This window comes from Pleurodeles waltl, chromosome 6 (genome assembly GCF_031143425.1).
Source record: "Pleurodeles waltl isolate 20211129_DDA chromosome 6, aPleWal1.hap1.20221129, whole genome shotgun sequence".
NCBI classification, from domain to species: domain Eukaryota; kingdom Metazoa; phylum Chordata; class Amphibia; order Caudata; family Salamandridae; genus Pleurodeles; species Pleurodeles waltl.
This window is the reverse complement of record NC_090445.1, coordinates 965429267-965452915: the sequence shown is the minus strand read 5'-3', so window position 1 is coordinate 965452915 and position 23649 is coordinate 965429267. Positions and strand designations below refer to the sequence as shown.

The following is a 23649-nucleotide window of genomic DNA, read 5'->3' as shown; positions in this document are numbered from 1 at the left end:
AGGCCACCCTAGAGGGATTCAGAGGGTGGGATCCCTTGGGAATCTCTACTTTGTGAGATGTAGCACTGGACGGAGTACTGAAGCTTTTTGTAGAAATCAGGAAGCACTTTGGATTACTGAAAACTTTTCCTTAGACAACTCCGATTTTGATATGTGATTTTGTCCTGCTCATTGCATCTTGAGGCGATCCCCGAATTCAGCCCCCTTGAGGCAAAACTAATGACTCTCCCCAAAGGGGAACTCTCCTGCCTATACAAAACAATAGCCATTCACTCATCTGACAGCATCAAAAAAATGCTTTACAAAAAACTGGCATGCTGATAATGGACATTCACACTCACGGCACTGGGAGAAAAGGATACTTTGAACAGGATCGGCCCAACATTTCAAATACTTACAAAGAATTTGCCTGAACTTCAAAAGACTGGTGATTTCAGAGGGACTCTGGGCTAAAATGTTTGAAATGCTGGGCTACAGTGGGATGTGTTTCACAACACCTCAGCTTGCTCAGCCCTTTGGCCATTCTGGTCAGGGACCTTCCACACATTTCAAACCATTCTGAAAAAGCCAGTGGAATTGAGCCCCAAGACAGCTCTGTTGAATATTTTAAAAGACGAGGGATTCACAAACGCAAAGAAGATTTGAGATTGTAACGGACACTGGGAAAGCCATTGTGCAGAACTGGAGAAGTCATGGACCTCAATTATTAGTGTGGAAATGTAACCTGGGCAGATGTTGTAAACTTGACACCCTGATGTCAAGAGTGTAGAATGGTCACAAAAAAAAAAAAAATCTAGAGGGGTTGAGAAGAATAGTACACAGACATGACAAACATCTGACTCAAATAAGGGTTGCTCATTGATAGGTATAACTCCTCCTGAGCTGATCGCAACACAGTCATGGCTGACATTTATACATTTGCAAGTGGATGAGTATCCAGCGCCTCAAGGTAATTTGCACAAGAGGTCCTGTGAAGTACATGCTTGTGCCTGGAGTGTTTTGCTACTGATGTTTACAACACAAAAGAATAAATCTTAAAAACAAAGACTGAAGCTGAAAAGTCAAATGAATACAGAGCATCGAATGATTTTTCATCACTGGCTGAAGTATGGCTCACACAATTGGGGGGGGGATGGTGGCTGTATGTAGTCCATGGCTATTTTCAACTTTGAGTGCAATTGTACACTGATATGTTAACAGTAATTAACCAAGGCTCCCACAACGACGAGAGGAATGATTCAAGGATGTAAATCTATGAAAGATCTAATGTTGCAGAAGGAAAAATAGTACACACTATACAACTGTCTATTCAAAGATTGCAGTTCAGTAGATTCACAAGCGATGCACACTCCTGCCATCTAATGATAGAAAAAAAAAAACCTCTTTCAACATTTGTGTTTAAGTATAAGTTTTAGGGTTTTGTTTTGGTTTCCAGTTCAGAATGTCTCCCCCCCCCCCCCCCCCAACCACTACCACCATGAAGGGAATAAGCAAAACGTACTGTACTGCTTTGCTTCACTATAGTTAATGTCCACGGTGCAATGCAAACAATTTATAATGTATGTATTGTAAAAAAAATACCATTCAGAAGCCCACATTGGGGAGGTGGGAGGGCATATGTGAATCTACATCACTACAAGCTACAGACAGTTACAAGGTAAACACTATTTTTCCTTTTGCAGCATGTGCACATGTAGAACACATGCTTTCAACAGATGGAAAAGAAGTGTTGTGCAAGTGGATTAGGCACATGTTTTGAACAATGTTCAAAGGAAAGTTTGCCTGACTTCTGCCACTTGTCAGACATGGATATCCACAGTAATGCTGTCTGAAAATGTACGACCACTTTGCAGCCTGGATCAAGCAGCAGCCTTACAGATGTATGCAGGAAGGCCACTTCTTGTGAAGTGAATGTGCCCTAGGCCCAGTAAGAGCAGATTTTGTTTCAGCATAGCATACCTAAATATACTTCGCTATCTATCAAGGCCCAATTTGGAGTATGGGTTTCCCAAATGGGGTGTAGCAAATGCAGCAAAAATTGTTTGCATACAGAAAAGATTTGGTATGGGCCATGTAACACATTAAAGCCCTATCTTGTCTAATGTATATAATGCATTTTCTCCCATTAATGGAGAATGTGGGAAGAAAATAGGCAGATCAATGGTCTATTGACTTGGAATGCGGAGACCATGTTAAGCAGGAATCACAGATTCGTCTATGTAATAGAAAATGTCTTGAACCAGGCTTGCAGAAATAGTGTATGACTAATGCTGTAATGAAAAGCTTTTCCATTTTTCCAAATAGCAGGCTCATGTGATACGTCTGCAAGCTTGTCGCAAAATAAGCATGCTCTTCTTGAGTGGCAGCTAAATGACGTGTGCTGCCTAATCAAAATTTCTGTGACATTTGAATATCCCTGATGTGGAGGTAAAAGATCTACTCTAAGGGGTGAACATCTCCTGTGGGTGAACAGTCATTCCAGTAGCCCAAATTGCCATGGCTGTGTTGCCAAAACCTGACCAGTGAGAATGAATGTCATTAAAGTTTTGTCCACTTCCTTTAATTTCTTATGTAGAGAGGAAGAGGACTACCTGTAGGCAAATATCCTTGAAGATTATCATTCATAAAGCATTTCCCAAGGACTTTGGAGATGTGGATACCTGGAAGGTGAATGTTGGGCAATTTATGTTTTTTGCCTTGGTGAAGAGATCCACTGTGGGCTACACCCATTTCTGAAAGTAGAGTTAAACAATTAGGGATGTATTTCTCGGTTGTTTAATTGTTGCTAGGTCCTGCTTAAAAGGTCGGCAGTGTAGTCATTCACCCCCTGCAGAATCTCACCTAGGATTAAGACTTGGTATCAAATCGCCCAATGCCATATTGATTAGGTCAATGCTGACAGGAGAAGTGTGCGTTTTCCTTGCTTTTGGATTTAGTACATTGCAGTCATGCTGCTGGTTGACATAACTTGTTGCAAATTAATGCATAAAACACTGAGTTCCAATTGGACTGCTGTCTGTGTGAAGCAACTGATGTGTATTTTTTTTGCTGTTGCTGCGTCCAAGTACCCTAAACTGTGTCAGGTTTTGCAGATGCACTCGCCATGCCTTGAGTGAGGCACCTGTGATAATGCAGTTGAGGAACGATTTGCTCAACTGTAACTTCTTGTAATTCCACCTTTAGAGACTGTGCAATACTCAAAGCTCCACCAACACAAAATTTTCCCCACTGACCCATTGCTTGTGACCACTGCCTAGACAGACACTCATGACAGGGTCATGTGAAGTCAGACATTCAAAACTATTGCACTGCACGGTGCCATTAACCCCACCATTTTCATAATCATGCTCAACGTCACAGAACACAACGTATTGCAGTCTCTAAAATGTCATTTTTTGGGGGACAGGCTTTGCCTGTCACAATTGCCAATACAGTTCTCAAAGCAGTAGTGTATGCTGGAGAGGACTGTCAGACTGCAAAACCTAACCTGTGAAGTGTCACTGCTCTTTAGGTGTGCTAGGCATCGGTAATGGTTGCTGCCCTTTATCAGCCAGTCGTCCAGATACCTCAAGACATGAATAATGCTGCAGCAAAGATGTGCTTTCAAGAGCGCCTGACATTAGGTGAATCCTCTAATGGCTGTTGTGACCACAAACATACCTCAAATCACCTGGAGACCGCATGGACCAGAGAGAGGGTTGCAACCTGTTTAAGTCCAGACCAAAAACGACAGACTCAATATAATGACTTATCTAGGACTATGCCATTAGACTATTTCCAAACTACCTTGAGAAAGCCCCACTAACAGGCTGCTTAAGGGGTGAAACACGTGTTGATGAACCTAGTATGAAGAAGATGAAGGATGTTTTGCAAATACTAAGTTTGAAATAAAGCTCAAGCATACAAAATACTGCAGAGAACTTAATTATATTTTACAATTAGATGTTTAGACTAATTGAATTTGAATACAAATTACAGGAAAACCACACACAGCAAAATACAATTACCTCAAATCTGAGGTAGAGATGTTGCACTGGATGGAAAGTGATGTTAAAGTAGGCATTCTTGATAGAAATTAGCCCTATGATCCTCTCTTCAGAGCAGCAAAATTACATCCTGCAGTTTAGTACTCTAAGTGCTGAGAGTACATAAAGGTTTAAGGGCCTGAAAATTAAGAGTAGGTCTTTGTGTCCAAAGATTTCCCTGAGATGAGAAATGAGGGAGTACACCGCCTTGACTCCTTTGGTGCACAGTAACCAGTTATAAAGCACTTTTACTTTCACCTCCTTTTGCAGCAGACTTTGATGTTCCTAACCTGTTGCGAGACGGTGAGGAGTTTGATAGCAGGGTGCAACACTAAGGAGTATCCTTGTTCGTCAATTGATAGGACCCACTTGTCCAAAGGTGGTACTTCTGTGGAAGGAATAACCCGATCCTTCAATAGATGGGCATTGTGAGATCAGAGAATGGTATGCAGATTGTTACTTGGAGGCAGAGACGCACACCCCCTCCTTTGCTGCCTCTAACATTTCCTCTACCATGTCCTCTAAATCCTCCTCTGAAATGGGTTTTATGATTGCTGTCCCACTTTAAATGTCTTATGTTGAAAGCCAGAGCTCTTGTATTGCTACTGATCGTTGCCTGCTAGTGTAAAAAAACAATTATACTGGTCTGAGTTTAGAGTGCTCCCACAGGCTTTGCTGTGTCGCTGTCATTTTAAAATGTTTTACATTGAGTGTCTACTTGTAGGCCAAACAAGAAGTTCCCCCAAGGGGACACGGACAATGTGCTGCTGAACTGCAGGATGGAAGTCTTCTTAGGGTGATTCTGGTGTACAACTTCCTAAAGAGTGTGTCTATCGCATCCAAGGTAGAATGGATGATGGCACTGGATACTATTTTCCCTTTAATACCAACTCCTTACTATATTTGCAGTAAGCTTCAGCAGACATCTCACAAGCTGCTCCATTTCCTCCTACCAATACCAGCTATACTGAGGCGAACTTAGCTGGCAATTTACCACTATGTCACCACTCCTACCACAACCCTTTTGTCTTGCTGCATCATTCATGCTGCTTTCCATTTTGTGGCAGAGCATATCCAGTTCCCTAGAGGTAAAGGTTCTCTTCCCAGCACTGTACTACTAGGGCACCGTGTGGCAGGTGACCCCCATGCTGGTGAGTGGGTCATCAGGCACTGGTTTACAATTCTTTTACCGCCTAGGTGCTATCACCTTCACTTGTACTAGCTCTTTAAGGTTCTTTACCACACACTGAAATTGGCAGAAACTGGATGAAGAACTATTATAGATAAATGTTTCAACCAAGTTGTCGTTGTCCTCCTTATTACATGCTTTTCTCCTTATGGTGATCTGCTGCATTATGAAAGACTGGGTGATACGAAGAAATGTCTTCTGGTGGTGAAGCCTTCACTGGGTAGGGCTTAAAAGTTTGCATCATACAGCTTATCCATGCTGTAATCCACTCATAGATATTCTCCATCATCAGGCGGGACAGTCTCATAGTATGGGTCCTTTGGATCAAACTCAATGTCCTGATCTGAATCTGTGTACAGAGAGCTGTGGTGAAGGTTGTGAAGATGGTGGAGGGACAAAGCTAGGCAGAGGTGTAGGAATTGTACTGGTGTGTCAACATCTCTTGCATCTAGAAAACATGAGCAACTCCTCAAAGTTTTCTCCTTAGTTTTTTCTACTCCTGTTTTAGGACAAGAGAATACCTTCCCCGTCTAACGGTGGAAGGATATTCTCCTTTGCCTGGCATTGGGCTGTTCAGGCAGCTTGAAGATGAGGGTTAATTTACTCAGAATAGAGGCCAGTGTCAAAAAAAGGGCACAAAGGAGACTTCAGAGTACTTCAGTGCAGAAGGTGGCAGTTCAAGTCCGAGAAGGTGTACTCTAGCTTTGAGGCTCTGTAACAACTAAAAGGGTTTTTGGAAGCATAAATAAGGTGTCCATGAGGATGACGCTGTGAGACACTGAATAGAGCAGTCAGTCAAGGCCTCTTTGGCACCTGAACCCCAGCTCTTGAAACCCAATGCTTTCCTGAACTTAGAGACTGTTGAGGTCAAACCCCAGAGAAAGGTCTTCAGTGCAATCTGTCCTAGGGGCAAGTTTCACTAGGACACCTGAGGAGGACTGATTCTCTTCAGAGTTGGGGCCCTTCGAAGAGGACATTGTCAGGCTTCAATCAGTTTGGCCCACTGGGACACTGAAAAGACATTTGAGAAGGTGCCTTCAGTATCTCCAGAACAGAGGACAGTTACTGACTTTATAGGGCTGTGTTACTGCATTCTATAATGTTGCCACAGACATTCTCTCCTAGATCCAATCGTCTTCCTTCTTAAAAGCAGAGCAGACCCAACGGCTCTCTTGGGCAAGCAGTAATTTTAAATCCTGTGATCATCCCACCATGGTAACTTACTATTGCACCTGGGGAAGTACCAAAAGGTAATATTCCCCATAAAGCAAACCAGTCAGTCATTCTCATATGGCTTGGCACAGAGAAAAAAAAAAAAACTCCTGTCTTCGTAGAGGCCAGTGTTGAATAACTTCTTTGTAGCTCAACATCCCAGATCTCCAACTCCATGTCCAAACCAAAACGACAGAGGAAAAAAAATGATATATATATATATATAAATAAGAGAGAGAGAGACATTTTTTGGTTTCACTGAGGAATCAGTCACTTCAAAAATGTAACTTCCAAGATATAAATAAATAAAAACTTGTAACAACTGCATCACATACCAGACTGCAGGAGTGAAAAAGCAGGTCACCAATAGCTACACAATCTACAAACACCATCTTCCTATTATAATCAGACATTGTTTAAAGAGGCAGTAAGGATCACCCTCATGCTAGATTTAAATTCCCAGCTTTTATATGAGCTCATACTTACTATGAAAGCCCACACAAGACATTTGAATGGGGAAGGGGGGGGGGGGGGGGGGGAGGGATTAGGGGAAGAATCAGCCTTTTTTGCCAAGATACCTACATTTTGGTACTGTTCAAGGGTGCCCAAGTGAGTGATGACCATTCTTTCCATTATGCCTCAAGATGCATTTGAACTACTGCAAGGGAAGTTGGGACCTTACCTGTTCTTGGTCGCTACTGGACCATGAGTAGTGGATTCAGTCATGTTTTGGAACTAGACTCTTGTTTGGGAGTTGCTTTTTGGAGCCACACAACTGTTTGGATGACGAGGGATGGTTTTAACATTTTACTTGGAAGCACTGCTGCAGGGTCACAAACCAAAGTTACTCACCCAGGGCCAGTCAATTAATGGAGGGCCAGACAAAGAAAACATGTTACACTGTGTCCTGTGCTGGCAACTTTGGTCCACTGACTATAGCCATTAAGATCACTGGAACAAAGTCAGACATTTTCAAAATATATTCAGGAGCTCATTTACAGTTCCACACAGACAAACGCCGACTATAGGATCATATCAGAAAATCTAAATCATGAGACATAACATTTGGGTGGCATTTAGTTAGCAAATAGTAGTAGAATCATTTGATTATTTTCCTTCTTCATAATTTGAACTGTTCTAGTTTGTCTACTTGCACGCCATTTTTGAAGCTATAGCTAATGGACTTTAACTGCCTGGAAAGGTCCCTCAGGAAAAAAGGTCACAGATAATACAACACCTCCAGCCCCTAACAAGAGGACCCAACCACATACCTCAGAGACAAAAAAAGACAATAAATATCTACTGGCACCTACTACATTTGTAAACTGAAGCATTACCATTCTAGTCTTGAATTTGGATGAGCACCAACATCACGAGTAATGCTAACCAGACATTGTTGTCCCTCCAAGTGCTTGTGGTCACCCTCCCACCCAATGACTGATCAGAAAGTAAAGGCCTCGGGTTTCTGACAAGCCTCTGCTAATAGGAAGTGTATGCTAAAGTTAGATTTCTGTCTAGTAACAAAACCGAAGATTAGAGGCCAGCCACTCATCTTATGCAACTCAGAAGGACCAAATTATAAGAACGTTTACTAAATTATGTGTCAAGAAAAGGCAAATTAAGCAGTGTAATGTGCTGCATTTTATGGAATTATTCCATTACTAAAAATTGTCCTTTTTACACGTTAATAAAACTGTCTGGGCGAAGGTTTCACCTCATTAGTATCAATTTCACACCTACATACAGCAATCAGAACTCAAATGTCACCAAGCACTGCAAATCAAGTGACAAGTCCCACGTATGCTAATGTTTTTGTAACATTATCTGTTTGCACTATAAACCATTTTTGTTCAAATCTGCAATTTATGAAGATGACTAATTCTCTGACAAGTACAGTGAATCTATAATTATGTGGAAAACTTCACAACCACATATTCAGATAATTCCATATGCCCTGATAATAGGTGGCATTATTTATATAGATTTTATTCAATTCTCATTACCTGAAAAGCAATGCTGAAAAAGCACTCATGATTGAAATACCATTATACAAATGCAGATTAACTGTGCAGGTTGACATACTTAAGCAGAACATTTTCACCGAATTGCCCTGGTTGACAGCATCCCAGCAAAGCACTTTTAAACTGCAATCATATAAGCGGCCATGAAAAGTTTGATTTAGGGAAATGCAGAGAAATGAGCAAAGGCTCAGATTTTAGGACTTGCATCCAATTGCTAGTACACAGCTCTATTCGGAATGTTACAATAACTTAGTCCACAACTTTATTAATGATGGAAGAGTCTATATTCTAAACAAGCAGCACACTAGTAATTAGATGAAAGGGGTGTAATGTTCATTTTCGAAGGCCCACAGAAGCTGCAGTATGTCCTTACTTTCAATGATCCACAGCATCTATGAAGCGTGTTTTTATGGTCCATGATTAGGAATTAATGACTGTCAAAGTACTGATTAAAGTGAATTTAGGATGAGGTATTTACTACTGTTACCTGCCCACCATACACTCTTACCTACAGCTAGTTAGCTGACAGTTAAGTGAAAGAGGTTTATACAACCTAATAAAGTTAGAAGAAATTAACAAACAGGATTATGGATCATAAAAGATATGAGAAACTTATAGGCTTGAACAATAATTATATAGAAGTCGAGAGGAAAAAATAAAGATACAAAAAAATGAATAATAAAAGTATCAAACCTCTAGGACTGAGCTGATCAACAGGAAGTACTGACCTGACGAATTGCCAAAGCATATTTTATTCCTAACAGACCACCATGTCTTACTTCCCACTGCTCCTGAGTCAGCAATTTTAAAAGGATCTCCACAGTTTTATGCACCCCAGTCTCATTCATATACTTCAACACGACTCCTAACGTTTGAGCGCAGGTTTCCCGAACTGGTGCCACAACCTAGGGTTTAATGTAGACAAAGTAATGATTATGGCCCGTAGTAGAAGTGGAAAAGGGCTTAGGTTGAATATCACCTGGGAGAAAACTTACTTCATCTGATACAAAATCTCCGAATCTATCAAGTGCAAAAACACAAAGGAGCCTAATAACCAAATCTTCAAGCCATTCTTGATGTTGTTGCTCCATCTGTAAACAATCAAACATACATATTCTTTTAAAAGGCATAGTGCAAAAATATACTTTACATACTCTCACACTTTGCATATGAAACACCCAAAAATCACAATTCCCAGTATAAGGTGAGTGTGAGCGAATATATATAGATATAGAGAGAGAGAGAGAGAGAGAGAGAGAGAGAGAGAGAGAGGTCAACTAAATATACAGCACAAAACACACGATTTTAGCACCCTGTGAGCACCCTTAAACAATGGGATAATTTATATGAGAAGACTCTACAGTACAAGTAACACGGAGCCTTTGGTCAATACCAGATAAGAAAGTTTTGGAATACTCAGTTAACCAAAAAGTCGCTGTGGCATACAAGTGGTATACTACTGCAGTGTTTAAAATGTATTTTCGATGGGGCAAAGATGACAAAGTGAAAATGCTGTGATAGGTTTGCCCTTCGTCCTAATTTTCCAGTAGCCCCAAGTGTAAAATAAGTCAGCATAGTCAACTGGAAATCTACCAAAATCTCAAAAAAGCAAGGATGCCCCTGTTAATCAAAGGCCCAAAGTCTTAGTAAATCAAAGGGATAGTTTCTTCCTTAAGGGCAGCCACAGATCAGGTCTTCCGTATTGTTAACTAAATAGACTTCAGGAAGGGCACATTCCTGTTAAGTTATCAGGGGAACCACAATTGCTGGTTTTGAGCCAGCACCCAAGGTGTGTCTTCAGTGTATCTTATTTCATACTTCTGTATCTCGAAAGCATCAAACAGCTGTTTGGTTCTCACTAGCTGGGCCTTTACACAACTGACTTGGAGCACCCTCTCCTTCAACTGGTAGAACTAAATCTTAGGGAAAAGGTGTAATCACAAGCTCTAAATGTGATAACTTCAGGGGCTGAAGTCATTCAGATGGTTCTGGGGACAGCAATACCACTGAGGGAATTCAGCAGTAGTGTCACTACTCAAATGCCTAAGGCAAGGAGGAAGACTGGGCTAAAGAAGGTCGGAGTTTACTGTAAATTTTGGAAACACTGAAGTGCATCTACACAGACTTTTTCATGCACTTTTGCAGGGTATGATAGGGAGGAATGCACCAGGGGGACCATTCGTGGGTTTCAAAGAGGGACCAGGCAGATGATTGGAGAAGGGGAGCTGGCCATAAGAACAAGTCATTTACCTTTGGTAATGCTCTTTACTGTGGATACTTTAAGTGCAGATTCCTCACCTTTAGAATATTTCCTAGGCGGCAGACTAGATCCGGATGTTTTTTTAGCAGTGCTCCTGCTCACCACTAGGGCGTTATGCAGTTCAGCATTCACCAGTACCAATGTGCAGACACTCCAATTTGGGACATCTTTAGGCAGGAAAGGCCAATCCACAAAACAGGGTGAAGGTAAGCCAGTGAAGTAGTTACAAAGAAAATCCACAAGACTACTGCAGAACGCAAGTAACTTGTTCTTCCGATACATATTTCCAACTACAGATTCCTAAACTTTAGACCACATGCCACAGCAGTAACAACCAAGGTGGAGAGTCTGTGGAGTGGACTGAGAAAAACTGGCAAAATGCCCCTTCAGTCGGACCTGGCTGCCAAGGCACTAGTGCTTCACAAACGTGTGAGCCGACACCCACATCACAGCATGGCAGATGCCAAGAACAGACAATCTGGGTAAAAAAAAAAAAAAAAAAAAGCATTCTTGCCCGTGGTGGAATGAACCCCCAGTTCTTCCAGAGGTTGATTCTTAGCCAAAGCACAGCAGATCCTAATGAAGAGGACTATTCACTTTCAAAATGTCATTTTCTGCAGTGTTTCACCTTCTGTTTTCCTACAGAACCTCCCAAAAAGCAGACTGTCTACCAGATGGTCTTTGGTTCGATCGGTGTAAAAGCTTAAGGATCTTTTGAAGCCCAGCCAATGGAGCCTTTCCTCCTCTTTTTCAAGGTAAGAGGCATAGCAAAGAACTTTGGAGGGTGGGGATGGACCTCCCAATGTGAAAGAGGGGTCACAACCTAAGGACCACAGTAGCCGGTTTGCCTAAACATTAAGCTGCTTGGGAAAAAGGTATTGCATGGCAGCAGCACTGAGCTTTTAGCTCACTCACACAAAAAGATAAATTGATCACCGTGAGTGTAGGAAGTTGGCTCTATTTCTTACTTTGAAATAGTATATATAATGTGCACAGAGTCCAAGAGTTCCCCTTAGAGGTAAGATAGCGGCAAAAGCAGACAATTCCAATGCTCTATTTTGTGGTAGTGTGGTCGAGCTGTAGTCTTATCAGAGGATAGTGTTAAGCATTTGTTGTACACACACAGGCAATAAATGAGGAACACACACAAAGACTTACTCCCGGCCAATAGGTTTTTATATTGAAAAATATATTTTCTTAGTTTATTTTAAGAACCACAGGTTCAAGATTTACATTAACACTTTAAATGTAAGGTACTTCACTTAGATACTTTAGGAACTATGAATGGAAACAAAATCATGTACAGTCTTTGTAAAAATGGCAATAAGCTATTTTCAAAGTGGGCACAGTGCAAAAATCAACAGTTCCTGGGGGAGGTAAGTAAAGGTTAGATTAGGAGGTAATTAAAAACACAATTCTCAGTCCTGGGGCATAGGCAGCCCACTGTTGGGGGTTCAGGGAAACCCCAAAGTTACCACACCAGCAGCTCAGGGCCGGTCAGGTGCAGAGGTACAAGAGAGGCCCAAAACACATAGGCGCCTATGGAGCACAGCAGTGCTCCGGTTCCAGTCTGCCAGCAGGTAAGTACCTGCGTCCTCGGGGGCAGTCTAGGGGGATTTTGTAGAGCACTGGGGGGAATACAAGTAGACACAAAACACACCCTCAGCAGCACAGGGGCAGCCGGGTGCAGTGTGCAAAGCAGGTGTCTGGTTCTGTATTTCAATGGAGGGACCCGGGGGTCACTCTCGTGGTGCAGGCAGGCACGGGGGGGCTTCTCGGGACAACCACCACCTGGGCTAGGCAGAGGGTCGCCTGGGGGTCACTCCTGCATCAAAGTTCGGTTCCTCCAGGTCCTGGGGGCTGCAGGTGCAGTGTTGGGTCCCTTGTTACAGGCAGTCGCGGTCAGGGGGAGCCTCTGGATTCTCTCTGCAGGCGTCGCTGTGGGGGCTCAGGGGGGTAGTCTCTGGTTACTCACGGGCTCGCAGTCGCCGGGGAGTCCTCCCGGAGGTGTTGGTTTTCTGCAGGTCGAGCCGGGGGCGTCGGGTGCAGAGTGTAGAGTCTCACGCTTCCAGCAGGAAACGTGAAGTCTTTGGAAATTGCTTCTTTGTTGCAAAGAAGTAGCTGGTTTTGAACAGGGCCGCTGTTAACGGGAGTTTCTTGGTCCTTTAGTCCAGGGCAGTCCTCGGAAGCTTCAGAGGTCGCTGGTCCCTGTCGGATGCGTCGCTGGAGCAGAGACAGGCTGGTAGGGCTGGGGCCAGATCAGTTGTCTTCCTCCTTCTCTGCAGGCTTGTAGGTCAGCAGTCCTTCTGGTTTCTTCAGGTTGCAGGAATCTGATTTCCTATGATCTCGGGAGCCCCTAAATACGGAATTTAGGGGTGTGTTTAGGTCTGGGAGGGCAGTAGCCAATGGCTACTGTCCTTGAGGGTGGCTACATCCTCTTTGTGCCTCCTCCCTGTGGGGAGGGGGGGCACATCCCTAATCCTATTGGGGGAATCCTCCAAACTCAAGATGGAGGATTTCTCAAGGCAGGGGTCACCTCAGCTCAGGACACTTTAGGGGCTGTCCTGACTGGTGGGTGACTCCTTGTTTTTCTTATTATCTCCTCCAGCCTTGCTACCAAAAGTGTGTGGGGGGGGGGGCATCTCCACTAGCTGGGATGCCCAGGGGCTCTGTAACAAAAGGGGTGAGCCTTTGAGGCACACCGCCAGGTGTTACAGTTCCCGTTGGGTGGGGTGGGGGGGGAGAAGCAACTCCACCCAGTACAGGCTTTGTTCCTGGCCACAGACTGACAACGGCACTCTCCCCATGTGGCCAGCAACATGTCTGGTGTGTGGCAGGCTGGCAAAAACTGGTCAGCCTACACTAGACTAGAAGTCAGGTAGGTATTCAGGGGGCATCTCTAAGATGCCCTCTGGGTGTATTTTACAATAAATTGCAGACTGGCATCAGTGTGCACTTATTGTGCTGAGATGTTTCATACCAAACTTCCCAGTTTTCAGTGTAGCCATTATGGAACTGTGGAGTTCGTGTTTGACAAACTCCCAGACCATATACTCTTATGGCTACCCTGCACTTACAATGTCTAAGGTTTTGCTTAGACACTGTAGGGGCATAGTGCTCATGCACATATGACCTCATCTGTGGTATAGTGCACCCTGCCTTAGGGCTGTAAGGCCTTCTAGAGGGGTGACTTACCTATGCCACAGGCAGCGTGAGGATGGCATGGCACTCTGAGAGGAGTGCCATGTTGACTTAGTAATTTCCTCCCCACCAGCACACACAAGCTGTGCGGCAGTGTGCATGTGCTGAGTGAGGGGTCCCCAGGGTGGCATAAGACATGCTGCAGCCCTTAGAGACCTTCCCTGGCATCAGGGCCCTTGGTACCAGGGGTACGTTACAAGGAACTTACCCGAGTGCCAGGGTTGTGCCAATTGTGGAGACAAAGGTACAGTTTAGGGACAGAACACTGGTGCTGGGGCCTGGTTAGCAGAGTCCCAGCACACTTTCAAATCATAACTTAGCATCACCAAAGGCAAAAAGTCAGGGGGTAACCATGCCAAGGAGGCATTTCCTTACAATGAGGAAGATGACTTGAGTCATAATACACAATTAACAGTTCTGCACTGGTTGAAGGTGGTATGTATCAGTGTGGTTTCACAAACTTTGTGGTGGGGGGTGGGGGGGGGGGATGTGTGTGTGTGTGTGTGTGTGTGTGTGTGTGTGTGTGTGTGTGTGTGAAACAAGTGCAGCAAACCTTTAATAAACTCAATCAATCAGGTAATTGATTACCTCCGGCGGTGGTGTGGCGGGTGATGGAGGCGAGGCTGGCGGAGCGGAGAAGGGGAGGGTGGGAGTGTGGAAGGTGAGTGTCGTTGAGGTAGGCCGGACCTGTGTTGTGGAGAGCTTTGTGTGCGTGGGTGAGGAGTTTGAAGGTGATCCTCTTTGATACGGGTAGCCAGTGTAGGTCTCTAAGGTGGGCAGAGATGTGGTTGCGGCGTGGGACGTCAAAGATGAGGCAGGCGGAAGCATTTTGGATAAGTCGCTTTTTTTGTAGGTTGGCCGTAGTTCCTGCATAGAGTGCGTTTCCGTAGTCCAGTCGGCTGCTGGCCAGGGCGTCGGTGACTGTTTTTCTGGTTTCGATGGGAATCCATTTGAAATTCTTGCGGAGCATGCGGAGGGTGTTGTAGCAGGAAGCGGAGATTGCGTTGACCTGCTGAGTCATGCGGAGTGCTGAGTCCAGGATGATTCCCAGGTTTCGTGCTTGAGTTGTGGGTATGGGTGCGGCTCCTAGGGAGGTAGGCCACCAGGAGTCGTTCCAGGCGGAGGGGTTGCTGTGGCAGATGAGGTTCTCTGTTTTGTCGGTGTTTAGCTTGAGGCGGCTTGACTCCATCCAGTTGGTGATGGGTGAAGTCCATTGTGGAGGTTGATTTTAGCAGCTGTAGTGTCTTTTGTGAGGGAGATCAGCTGGGTGTTGTCTGCGTAGGAAACTAGGTTGATGTGGTGAGTTCGTGCGATGTTGGCGGGGGAGGGGCATGTAAACGTTGAAAAGCGCTGGGCTGAGGGAGGACCCCGGTGAGACTCCACAGATGGTCTTGGAGGATTCGGACAGGTAAGGCAGAAGGCGGACTCTCTGGGTTCTGCTGGAGAGGAATGAAGCGAGCCAATCGAGGGCCATGCCGCAGATCCCAGCGTTGTGGAGGCATGTTCGAAGAGTGTGGTGACAAACAGTGTTGAAGGCCGCGGAGAGGTCCAGGAGGATGAGCGCTGCGCTTTCACCTTCGTTGAGCATGGTCCTGATGTCATCTGTAGCAGTGATGAGTGCGGTCTCAGTGCTGTGGTTTTTGCGGAATCCAGATTGGGAGATAGAGCGCTTTGTTGTCTTCCAGGAAGCGGGATAGTTGGCTGTTCACGATTTTCTCAATAACCTTTGCTGGGAAGGGGAGGAGGGAGATGGGCTGGTAGTTCTTGGTGTCATCTGGGTCCGCCTTGGGTTTCTTCAGCTCTCCGGGAAGGTGGCTGTCTCGAAGGAGCTATTGATGATGGCGCAGAGGTGGGGGGCGATGATGTCTCTGGCTTTGAAGATTTGGTGCGGGCAAGGGTCCGAGGGAGAGCCGGAGTGGATAGAGGCCATGATTTTGATGGTGTCTTCATTGTTGACGTGGGTCCAGGTGCATAGGAGGTTGTTGTTGCTTGGTGTGTTGGGGTTGTGGCTATCTATGGTTGGCTGGTGGGTCTGGGGGTTGAAGCTATGGTGGTCTTAGATCTTTCGACAGAAATAAGTGGCAAGGGAGATGCAGAGCTCCTGTGATGGTGGGGTTCGTAGGAGCAGGCCCTGGGGTTGGAGAGCTCTTTGATGATGCCGTAAAGCTCTTTGTTGTTGTGAGCGTTGGTGTCTATGCGGCTTTTGTAGTAAGTTCTTTTGGTGGTGCGGATCAGCTGATGATGTTTGCGGATGGCAGTCTTGAGTGCAATGTGGTTGGATTCGGTAGGTTCAAGGCGCCAGGTCTTCCCCATTTTTCGGCATTCCCGTTTGGAGGCCTGTAGGTCGGTGGTGAACCAGCTGGCCTTGGTTCTGCGGTGGGTGTCTGAGGGTTGTTTGAGCGGCGCGAGAGTGTTGGCGCAGTCATCTAATCATTGATGCAGGTTGGTGGCGGCTGAGTTGGGGTCCCGGGTCCTAGGAGGTGGTGCCTGGGCGAGGGTGGATATCAGCTGTTCTGTCGTGATTTTCTTCCAGTGGCGGCAGGGGAGGGGGGGGGGGGAGGGGGGGGGGGGGGGGTGGAGAGGTGTGGTGGTCCGTGACCGGCTTCTGGAAAGAGAAATTAATGCAGCGATTGTTGGTCCAGTGGAGTTTGGTGGTGTGGCTGAAGGAGACGTGGTTGCTGGCCAAGAAGATGGGGTCGAGTGTGTGTCCTGCAGTGTGGGTGGGTGACATGACGAGCTGCTTAAAGCCAAGGTTGGCGAGTAGGTTGGTGGTGTTGATATCGTTGTTGTTTTCTAAGTGAAAGTTCAGGTTGCCGAGGAGGATGTAGTCAGTTGAGGGGAGGGCTTGGGCACTGATGAAGTCGGCGATGACGTTGCACAACTGAGATCGGGGGCCTGGGGGTCTGTAGACCAGTGTTCCTCTGAGGGTGGTGTTGGCGTTGATGTGGATTTTGAAATGGAGGTGCTTGGCAGAGTTGAGGGTGCTGGTAGAGTTGAGGGTGCTGGTAGAGACTCTGATGGTGCTCTTGTGGACTATGGCGATTCCTCCTCCTGGTTTGTTGGTGCAGTCGCTTGTGATTTTGTAGCCTTCAGGTATGGCTATGGCTGGTTCCGAGTCAGAGTTCATCCAGGTTTCGGTGAGAAATGCGATGTCAGGAGATGAGGTCGGTAGGTCCCAGCGTTCGATTGCATGTGTGTGGACGGAGTGGGTGTTGAGGAGAATGCAGCTGAGGTGGTTGTCGGCGGATCTGTGGAGGTGCTAGCGGTGCTTTGTAGTTCGGGTGCAGGTGAAGCTGCAGGCTCTGCAGGAGAAGGGTCCTTTGGTGTGCTTCAGCGTGGACTGGAAGCAGACTGAGGAGCATCCTGGATTGAGGGCATGGAGGTCACTGGCTGTGTAGCAGCGTCTGGTGGTGCGGGGACCCGTGGGCCAGGGGGATTGGCGCGGTCCAGACGCAGACGGGCTTGCCTCTGGCGTGCCAGCGGTGCGGCCGCAATTAAGAAGGGGCGGTGGGAGGGAGGAGCAGCTGGGAGGCGGGAGGGAAGAGCAAATGGGGGCATGAGGGGGGACGGGGCCGCAGGGACACAGCGGCGGGAAGGCAGAGAGGCAGAAACGGCTCAAGGAGAGCCGGCAACGGAGCGCAGGGGGCACGGAGCGCACAAGGGCCAAAAGTCACTAAATAAAACAGTAGAAATAAGGCACAATAAGGCAAAATAAGGCAAAATAAAAACAAAAACAAGCACAGAAAAAGCACAAGTCAACGAACGCTTTCCAGAGCAGCCCACTAGACACCAGGGTTGAGGTGCAGGCGGGTGCCTGCGGGTGATGGAGGGCCTCGAACACGCGACAGTGTGGGCAGGGTGAGGGACACAGCACAACTTGGTGGAGCTGCGTGCGTGGGGCGCGAGCTCTAGACCTTAAAAACTGCATGCTAACAGGTCATTCAAGGAAGGGCTGTTGGTCCAGTGAACACTAAAATCCCAAAAGATCAGACAAATTAATGGTGCACACTGCACAACTTTGCTGGGCCAAAGATAAACATAACACACTTGCAAGGGAGGGGGGGGGGGGGGGGAGGGTGTTGGGGGTCCGTACTGCAGACAAACTATACACCAGTCCAAAAACTGGTCAAATTGCAATTCTCAAATAGATTTTATAGAGGGATGACCTGGTGAGAGTATAACATCTACAACCTCAGCAGGTATATCAAACATTATCAACTGCCACTGCTCAATCGGCACACATGGAAGTGTAGATTCCATAGACTTGAGTGCAACCTCCTTGCTTCCCACTGCACCATAATGTCCTTCCAAAGTGGTATGAGGAAAAATTCTGAAGCCCAGAAGTTCTAGCTCAATCAGCAACCACTAGGATAATTGAGGCCCAGTTGCTCCTGATCTTCAGAACTTGGGGTAGGAGAGGCAGTAGTAGAGAGACCTGCAGGAGTCCTGGGCTCCACTCTAGCCTGAATGAGTCTTAGAGAGATCGCTCTTGGGCACTCCGATGAGCAGAAGTTTTGATACTGCGTTCAACAGTGGCAAAAAGGTCTAGCCAGGGCTACAATGATAGAAGACATCCTGCAATGCCAGGCAAAAGGCCCATAACATTGTTACTTACCATGTGGGATTTGTGATGACTAACAAGTTTGTTTTAAATAATATGCCCTGATGAAGGTGGGGTGATGTGAACCATATCTACTTCCACCAAAACGCTGTGCCGAGAGACTTATCAAGTGTATTGTTGTAAGCAGGAAATGATCTATGCATTTGAACATTATATAAATTTAACAGATGGTTTTATTTCTTGAATGCGTTTTTTGATAAACAATTGTATTTAATCAAAAAACAGTATAGAAACAGTATTGCATTAATTGTCACATTCCCACCATTTGACTCAAATATCTGCACATTCCCTACAACTGTACATCAGGCACACCCACCGGGCCCCCAGTTAAACAACATTGCATAATCAAAGTAACAAAACCAATTAGTCCTCCCCCCACCACTTGTTCCATATTTTTCTGGACATCCCCGTGCTTTGTTTCCTGTTTTTTTCTTGCATGGCACACCAGTCCACCCAATGGTAACACGGAGTTACTGAAGAGGGATCATAGGGTTTTCCAATAAGCTGCTATGTTCCTTTTCTCCATCATACTTGCTGTCTCCAACAATTTGCGATACGCTCGAGTACCACCCTCCCCCTCAATCACTCCCAGTAAGAATAGTAAGGGAGATTCCTCCACTTCCCAGCCAGGAACAGTGAACAATTCTGAAGTCATTGCTTACAAAAAGTGTTGTTTGACTGGGCAGGAACAAACATGGTAGAAATCTGTTGGTTCACAATAGTATCGATAGCACACTTGGTGCGAAAGGAGACCAGCCCTAAACAACCGTCAGGGGTAAGACACGCGCAGTGCAGGTAGTACATTTGTATTAGTCTAAGTCTGGCGGATAATGTGATAGTCCTGGGTGCCATCAGTGCTTCTCTCCAATTAGTCCTCCAGTGAACCCAACCATTTTTACCCATCTAAGACAGATGATGCATTGCGTCCAGGGCATTTATAATAAGTGTGCAATAGATCTGGGAAACTCCCCCTTTCCCAAACGCACCTAGCATCACCTTAGCCTCAAGCGGATTAAACTCTAGGAGGGACATACCCTGTGATATGTGAGCAGTCAGAGTGTTGTGTATTTGCAAGTACTTGTGGAATTGGTATGTCGATAGTGAGTAGATGTCAGTTCTTGGAAGGAATACATTTTGGTACAGGCCAATGCGCCTTGCAACTCGGTGATGCTGATAGTGTCCCATCGATCAAAACCCTACAGTGAAGCCACCTCTCAACCACGTGCCGTGTCACAACGGAGTTTGCTGGGTTAGTGTTGCTGTCCCATCGATCAAAACTCTAGTGAAGCCACCTCTCTAAACCATGTACCGTGCCACAACGGAATTTGCTGGGTTAGTCTTCTTTCACCCTGTATGATGCAGTGCAGCCTTTCAAGCCAAAAGGGCCATAAGCGTCACCTCTGGCATAGCAGTAGAAACAATCCAGCCATTAAGTGTTGTAGAGCCATTTTAGTGATGTCTGGGCACGTAATATTAGGAATTAGGCCTAATGCTTGTGCCCTTTAGCCTAGTAATGTTTAATTTTTATTATTTTAGATTCAGACATTCCTGGTGGTGTTTTATTTTCATTATCTTGTTCTTTCGCCTAGGAAAGCATATTTTTTAGCACAACATTCCTTCACTCTGTCTCTTTCTTCAAGGCTGCAGCGAGAAAGGATTGTAGGCACAAGTGGTACACTGCATCTCGAACATTCACAGAAAAACACATTTTTTACGTGGGGACACTTTCTCAGAATATCAGATGTTTTATTATAAAAACACTTCCCTGTCCCATGCACGTTAGAGGGAGGTTCCAGCCAGATAACCACAACTGTATGCTGTCCGACTTTGTTACAGCTACTCGCAGAGACCACTGGTTCCCTGGCCCACATGGGGGTGGTGTCTCCATACATAACAGGCTTCTCCAATACCGTCATACTCTGGGTATGGGGGGGGGGGATGTCTTCCCGTGGGGGGAAGGGAGGGGGAGAGAATCCTGAAGGTCGGATTTAGGCTTATCCTGCTGTGTTCTAACATACCTCACGTAAGAATTGCATATATTGCGCATAGTGACAGTATGGTGGGACTGTTCCTGTGTTTCACTTTTGTCATCATTTTGATTCTAATATGATTTTTCATTCTAATTATTGCATCTCATGTTGTTTTATCTAAGACGCAGCTGATTCAATAACTGTAATTGAACCATTTCCTGCCTCTGTCTCTGTCTCTGCAGGTGTGAAACTAATGTAACTGTGAGAAAAGGAGGAGATCTGATCCACCACGATTTCCCTGAAAAGTCACAATGTCATGCACCTGGCTGCCACAAATCATCCCTGCGCTTGGGCAGAGATGAGGCACTGCTAGCTGCCTGGAAACGGATTAGGCTGACAGCTATCACAAAGTGTGGGATTGGACTCAGTTCCCCTGAATTCTGGTGATGCTGATGCCCAAATCTAGAAGCCTCATTGGTACAATGAGAACCAGCGCAACATGGCACAACCATCATTTGGTCACACATTGATTTTCGGATCCTCCCACTTATCTCTCTAACTACATGCTCAAGTCACCTCAATACTATATACGGAGACATCCGTGGTTTTGAGGATTTACTCCTTAGATAGTTAAGTAGTACCTATTTGATGCTGTAGGTGGTTCAAGCTTGAACCTTAAAAGTATTGATCCCCATTTGGTGTCCTAATCCTCTGAACAGGCATATCTACCATGGCAACCCTGCAACGGGTGGTAATTGCCGGAATCTTCAAGAGCATCTGAGGTGAAAGCAACTAACAATTTTTTACAAGTCGAGACTGCGGACATGCGCGTCTCCACACCAGATAGGGTGTATAAACTAAAAATACAATAAGCAGGAGACACTGGGTGCACAATTGACACTATCTTTTGGGATCATGTAACTACTATTTATATTACAGTATTGGCTGAAAAAGATTGGCCACCAGAATTTGTCCGTAATCTCCCAGATGGGGACGAGGTAATTGAACCCTCTTTCTCACCCCTTGTTCCAAGAGACCTCAGGGAGACTTGCGCTTTTCATAGGGCGTTGGTGCAGGCACCCACATCACATCGCAACCATGCAGGGTGGGATAATGACTCTCTCTATCATAATACCAATTAGAATGCAACCACAATATCCAGAAAGGCATGAAGCTAGAGCACCCGTGAGGGAAATCCTCACTCAACTAAAGTACCAGGGCATAATTGAACCCTGTGTCTCACCAATGAGCAACCTGTTCCCCGTAGCTAAACCAGCCCATTCATATAGAATAGTCTTAGACTACAGACATTTAAATAGTCACACACGCACATTTGCCATTCAAAATGCACACAGTACAGCATTTAGTAATATAGTGCGCAAAAAATTCTAAACAACTTTGGATATTTCCAATTTTTTTTTTTTTTGTTGCCAAAATACAGCACGTTAAAGTAGAGACTTACGGTTTAGGGCTTTAGGCTTGCTAAACTAATTTTGCAGACTCCCGCTGGGGGTGGGGGTTGGCTTTAACAGCCCAAGATTGTTTGCAGCTTCTGGTACTTAGTTTTTACACAACATTGACCCTGAGGCATTGCACTACGTAGATATCATTTACGTTATGGATGATGACCTCACAAAACATAAGACGGGAGAGTTGCATTATAGTGGAATTTTGCGAATTAGGCTAGAAATTTAATTTCAGAAAAACAAAAGTAGTTGGGCTTTTTAAACATTGGCAGAATTTATATTCCAGATTTTGCACAATGCATTAAACCATTATATGACTTGATACGCCCTGACTTTTCAAGCAAATATTGGACAGTCAAACACACACACACTGAGCATTGCAACAAGACATGCCTGCAGCTAAACACTTACACACAAGAGACAACAAAACATTTGGTCAGAGTAATTGCTGGTGCCACTGGTTTCACCTATGCAGCATTCAATGAAGATGATACCGTTCCTATTCCATATAAATCATATCTGTATTCCACAGCTGAAAAGCGCTTTGCTAGCACAGAAAAAAATTCTGACTGCTGGTCAGATGGTCATTAAAGATGGCCATCCCCTCTGGCCCAGGGGGATAGGCATTATTGTTGTACCTCCGATCCCAGCCCTCGAGGCAGTCACAGAAGCCAGCGCTCCGAACGCTAAGGCCACACTGGATTCAATGGGCAACATCTCTGATGGCCACTGATGTGGATTATGTTTTTGACTCTACATTACAAACTCAATTTGTTTCAATAGGAACTAGAAAACCCAGTTCCAACAAACACTTTGCCTTTTGAATAATATTAAATAATAATTATGTACACTGATAGCTCAGCCCAACCAGCACTAGGCACCAATCATCAATACTCTGCCACCTATGTGGCTGTGAGCAGCTACAAAAAGGATGGTGAATTCCAACTACAACATACCTACACACAGACCTTACGGGACTGCACTGCACAATTAGCAGAATGCCTGCATTGCTGGCACCAGAATGACTTCAGAGATTCAAAAGGCAACACCATCAAACATATACTACTGTGGGGGTAAAGTGGCGGATCTGAAAGAAACGTTACCCAATGTTCATGTAGTTCATACATTGGGAACATCGTTTTTGGAATACATGTTACAGGCAATACCTTGGCTGATAAAGTCAGCAGTAGCAACAGCTTTTGTTGCTGTAATAACTCGTTTACGGATGAGGTTGGATAATGAAACAATGGCTGCTGTGAAAGCTTCAGCTGAAAGCAAGCCCATGCATAAGGCATGTCATGCTAAGTATTCCTACCGTATATCTAGCCAAAATACTGCCCTAGTAACACCACCAGTGTAGGGTGATCGAGTCACCCCAACTAAGATCAGAGACCTGTGTTGATTAAAGCAGCGCGTGAGGGAGTTCATTCTGCCCATGCTGGTGTGGTGGCTAATATTTCACTATTACAAGAATGTTACTGGTTTCCAGGTCTATACAAACAGACCAAGCAGTATGTCTTTCGTTGGGACATCTGTCAGCAAATAAAAGGGTCCACTGTCAAAAGCCCACTGCAGACACCTCCTAATTTCAGACAAACCTTTAGAATGTGTGTACCTAGACCACTGCAGTTCCTTGACACCTGATAGCACATACAAATACATCCTAGTCGCTGTTGACTCATGC

At 45.3% G+C, this 23649-nt stretch overlaps 1 protein-coding gene across 2 annotated transcripts in view; it reads right to left on the bottom strand.

Annotated features, from left to right (window-relative positions):
- The window catches only part of BTAF1 (B-TFIID TATA-box binding protein associated factor 1), a 927996-nt gene that overhangs the window by 692101 nt on the left and 212246 nt on the right, over positions 1–23649 (bottom strand). For both annotated transcript variants that reach the window (XM_069239796.1, XM_069239795.1), the window contains exons 10-11: positions 9443–9538; positions 9176–9352 (exon numbers count right to left, since the gene is read on the bottom strand). In XM_069239796.1, coding sequence (XP_069095897.1) covers positions 9176–9352; positions 9443–9538 — 273 coding nt within the window. The remainder of the gene's footprint in view (positions 1–9175; positions 9353–9442; positions 9539–23649) is intronic.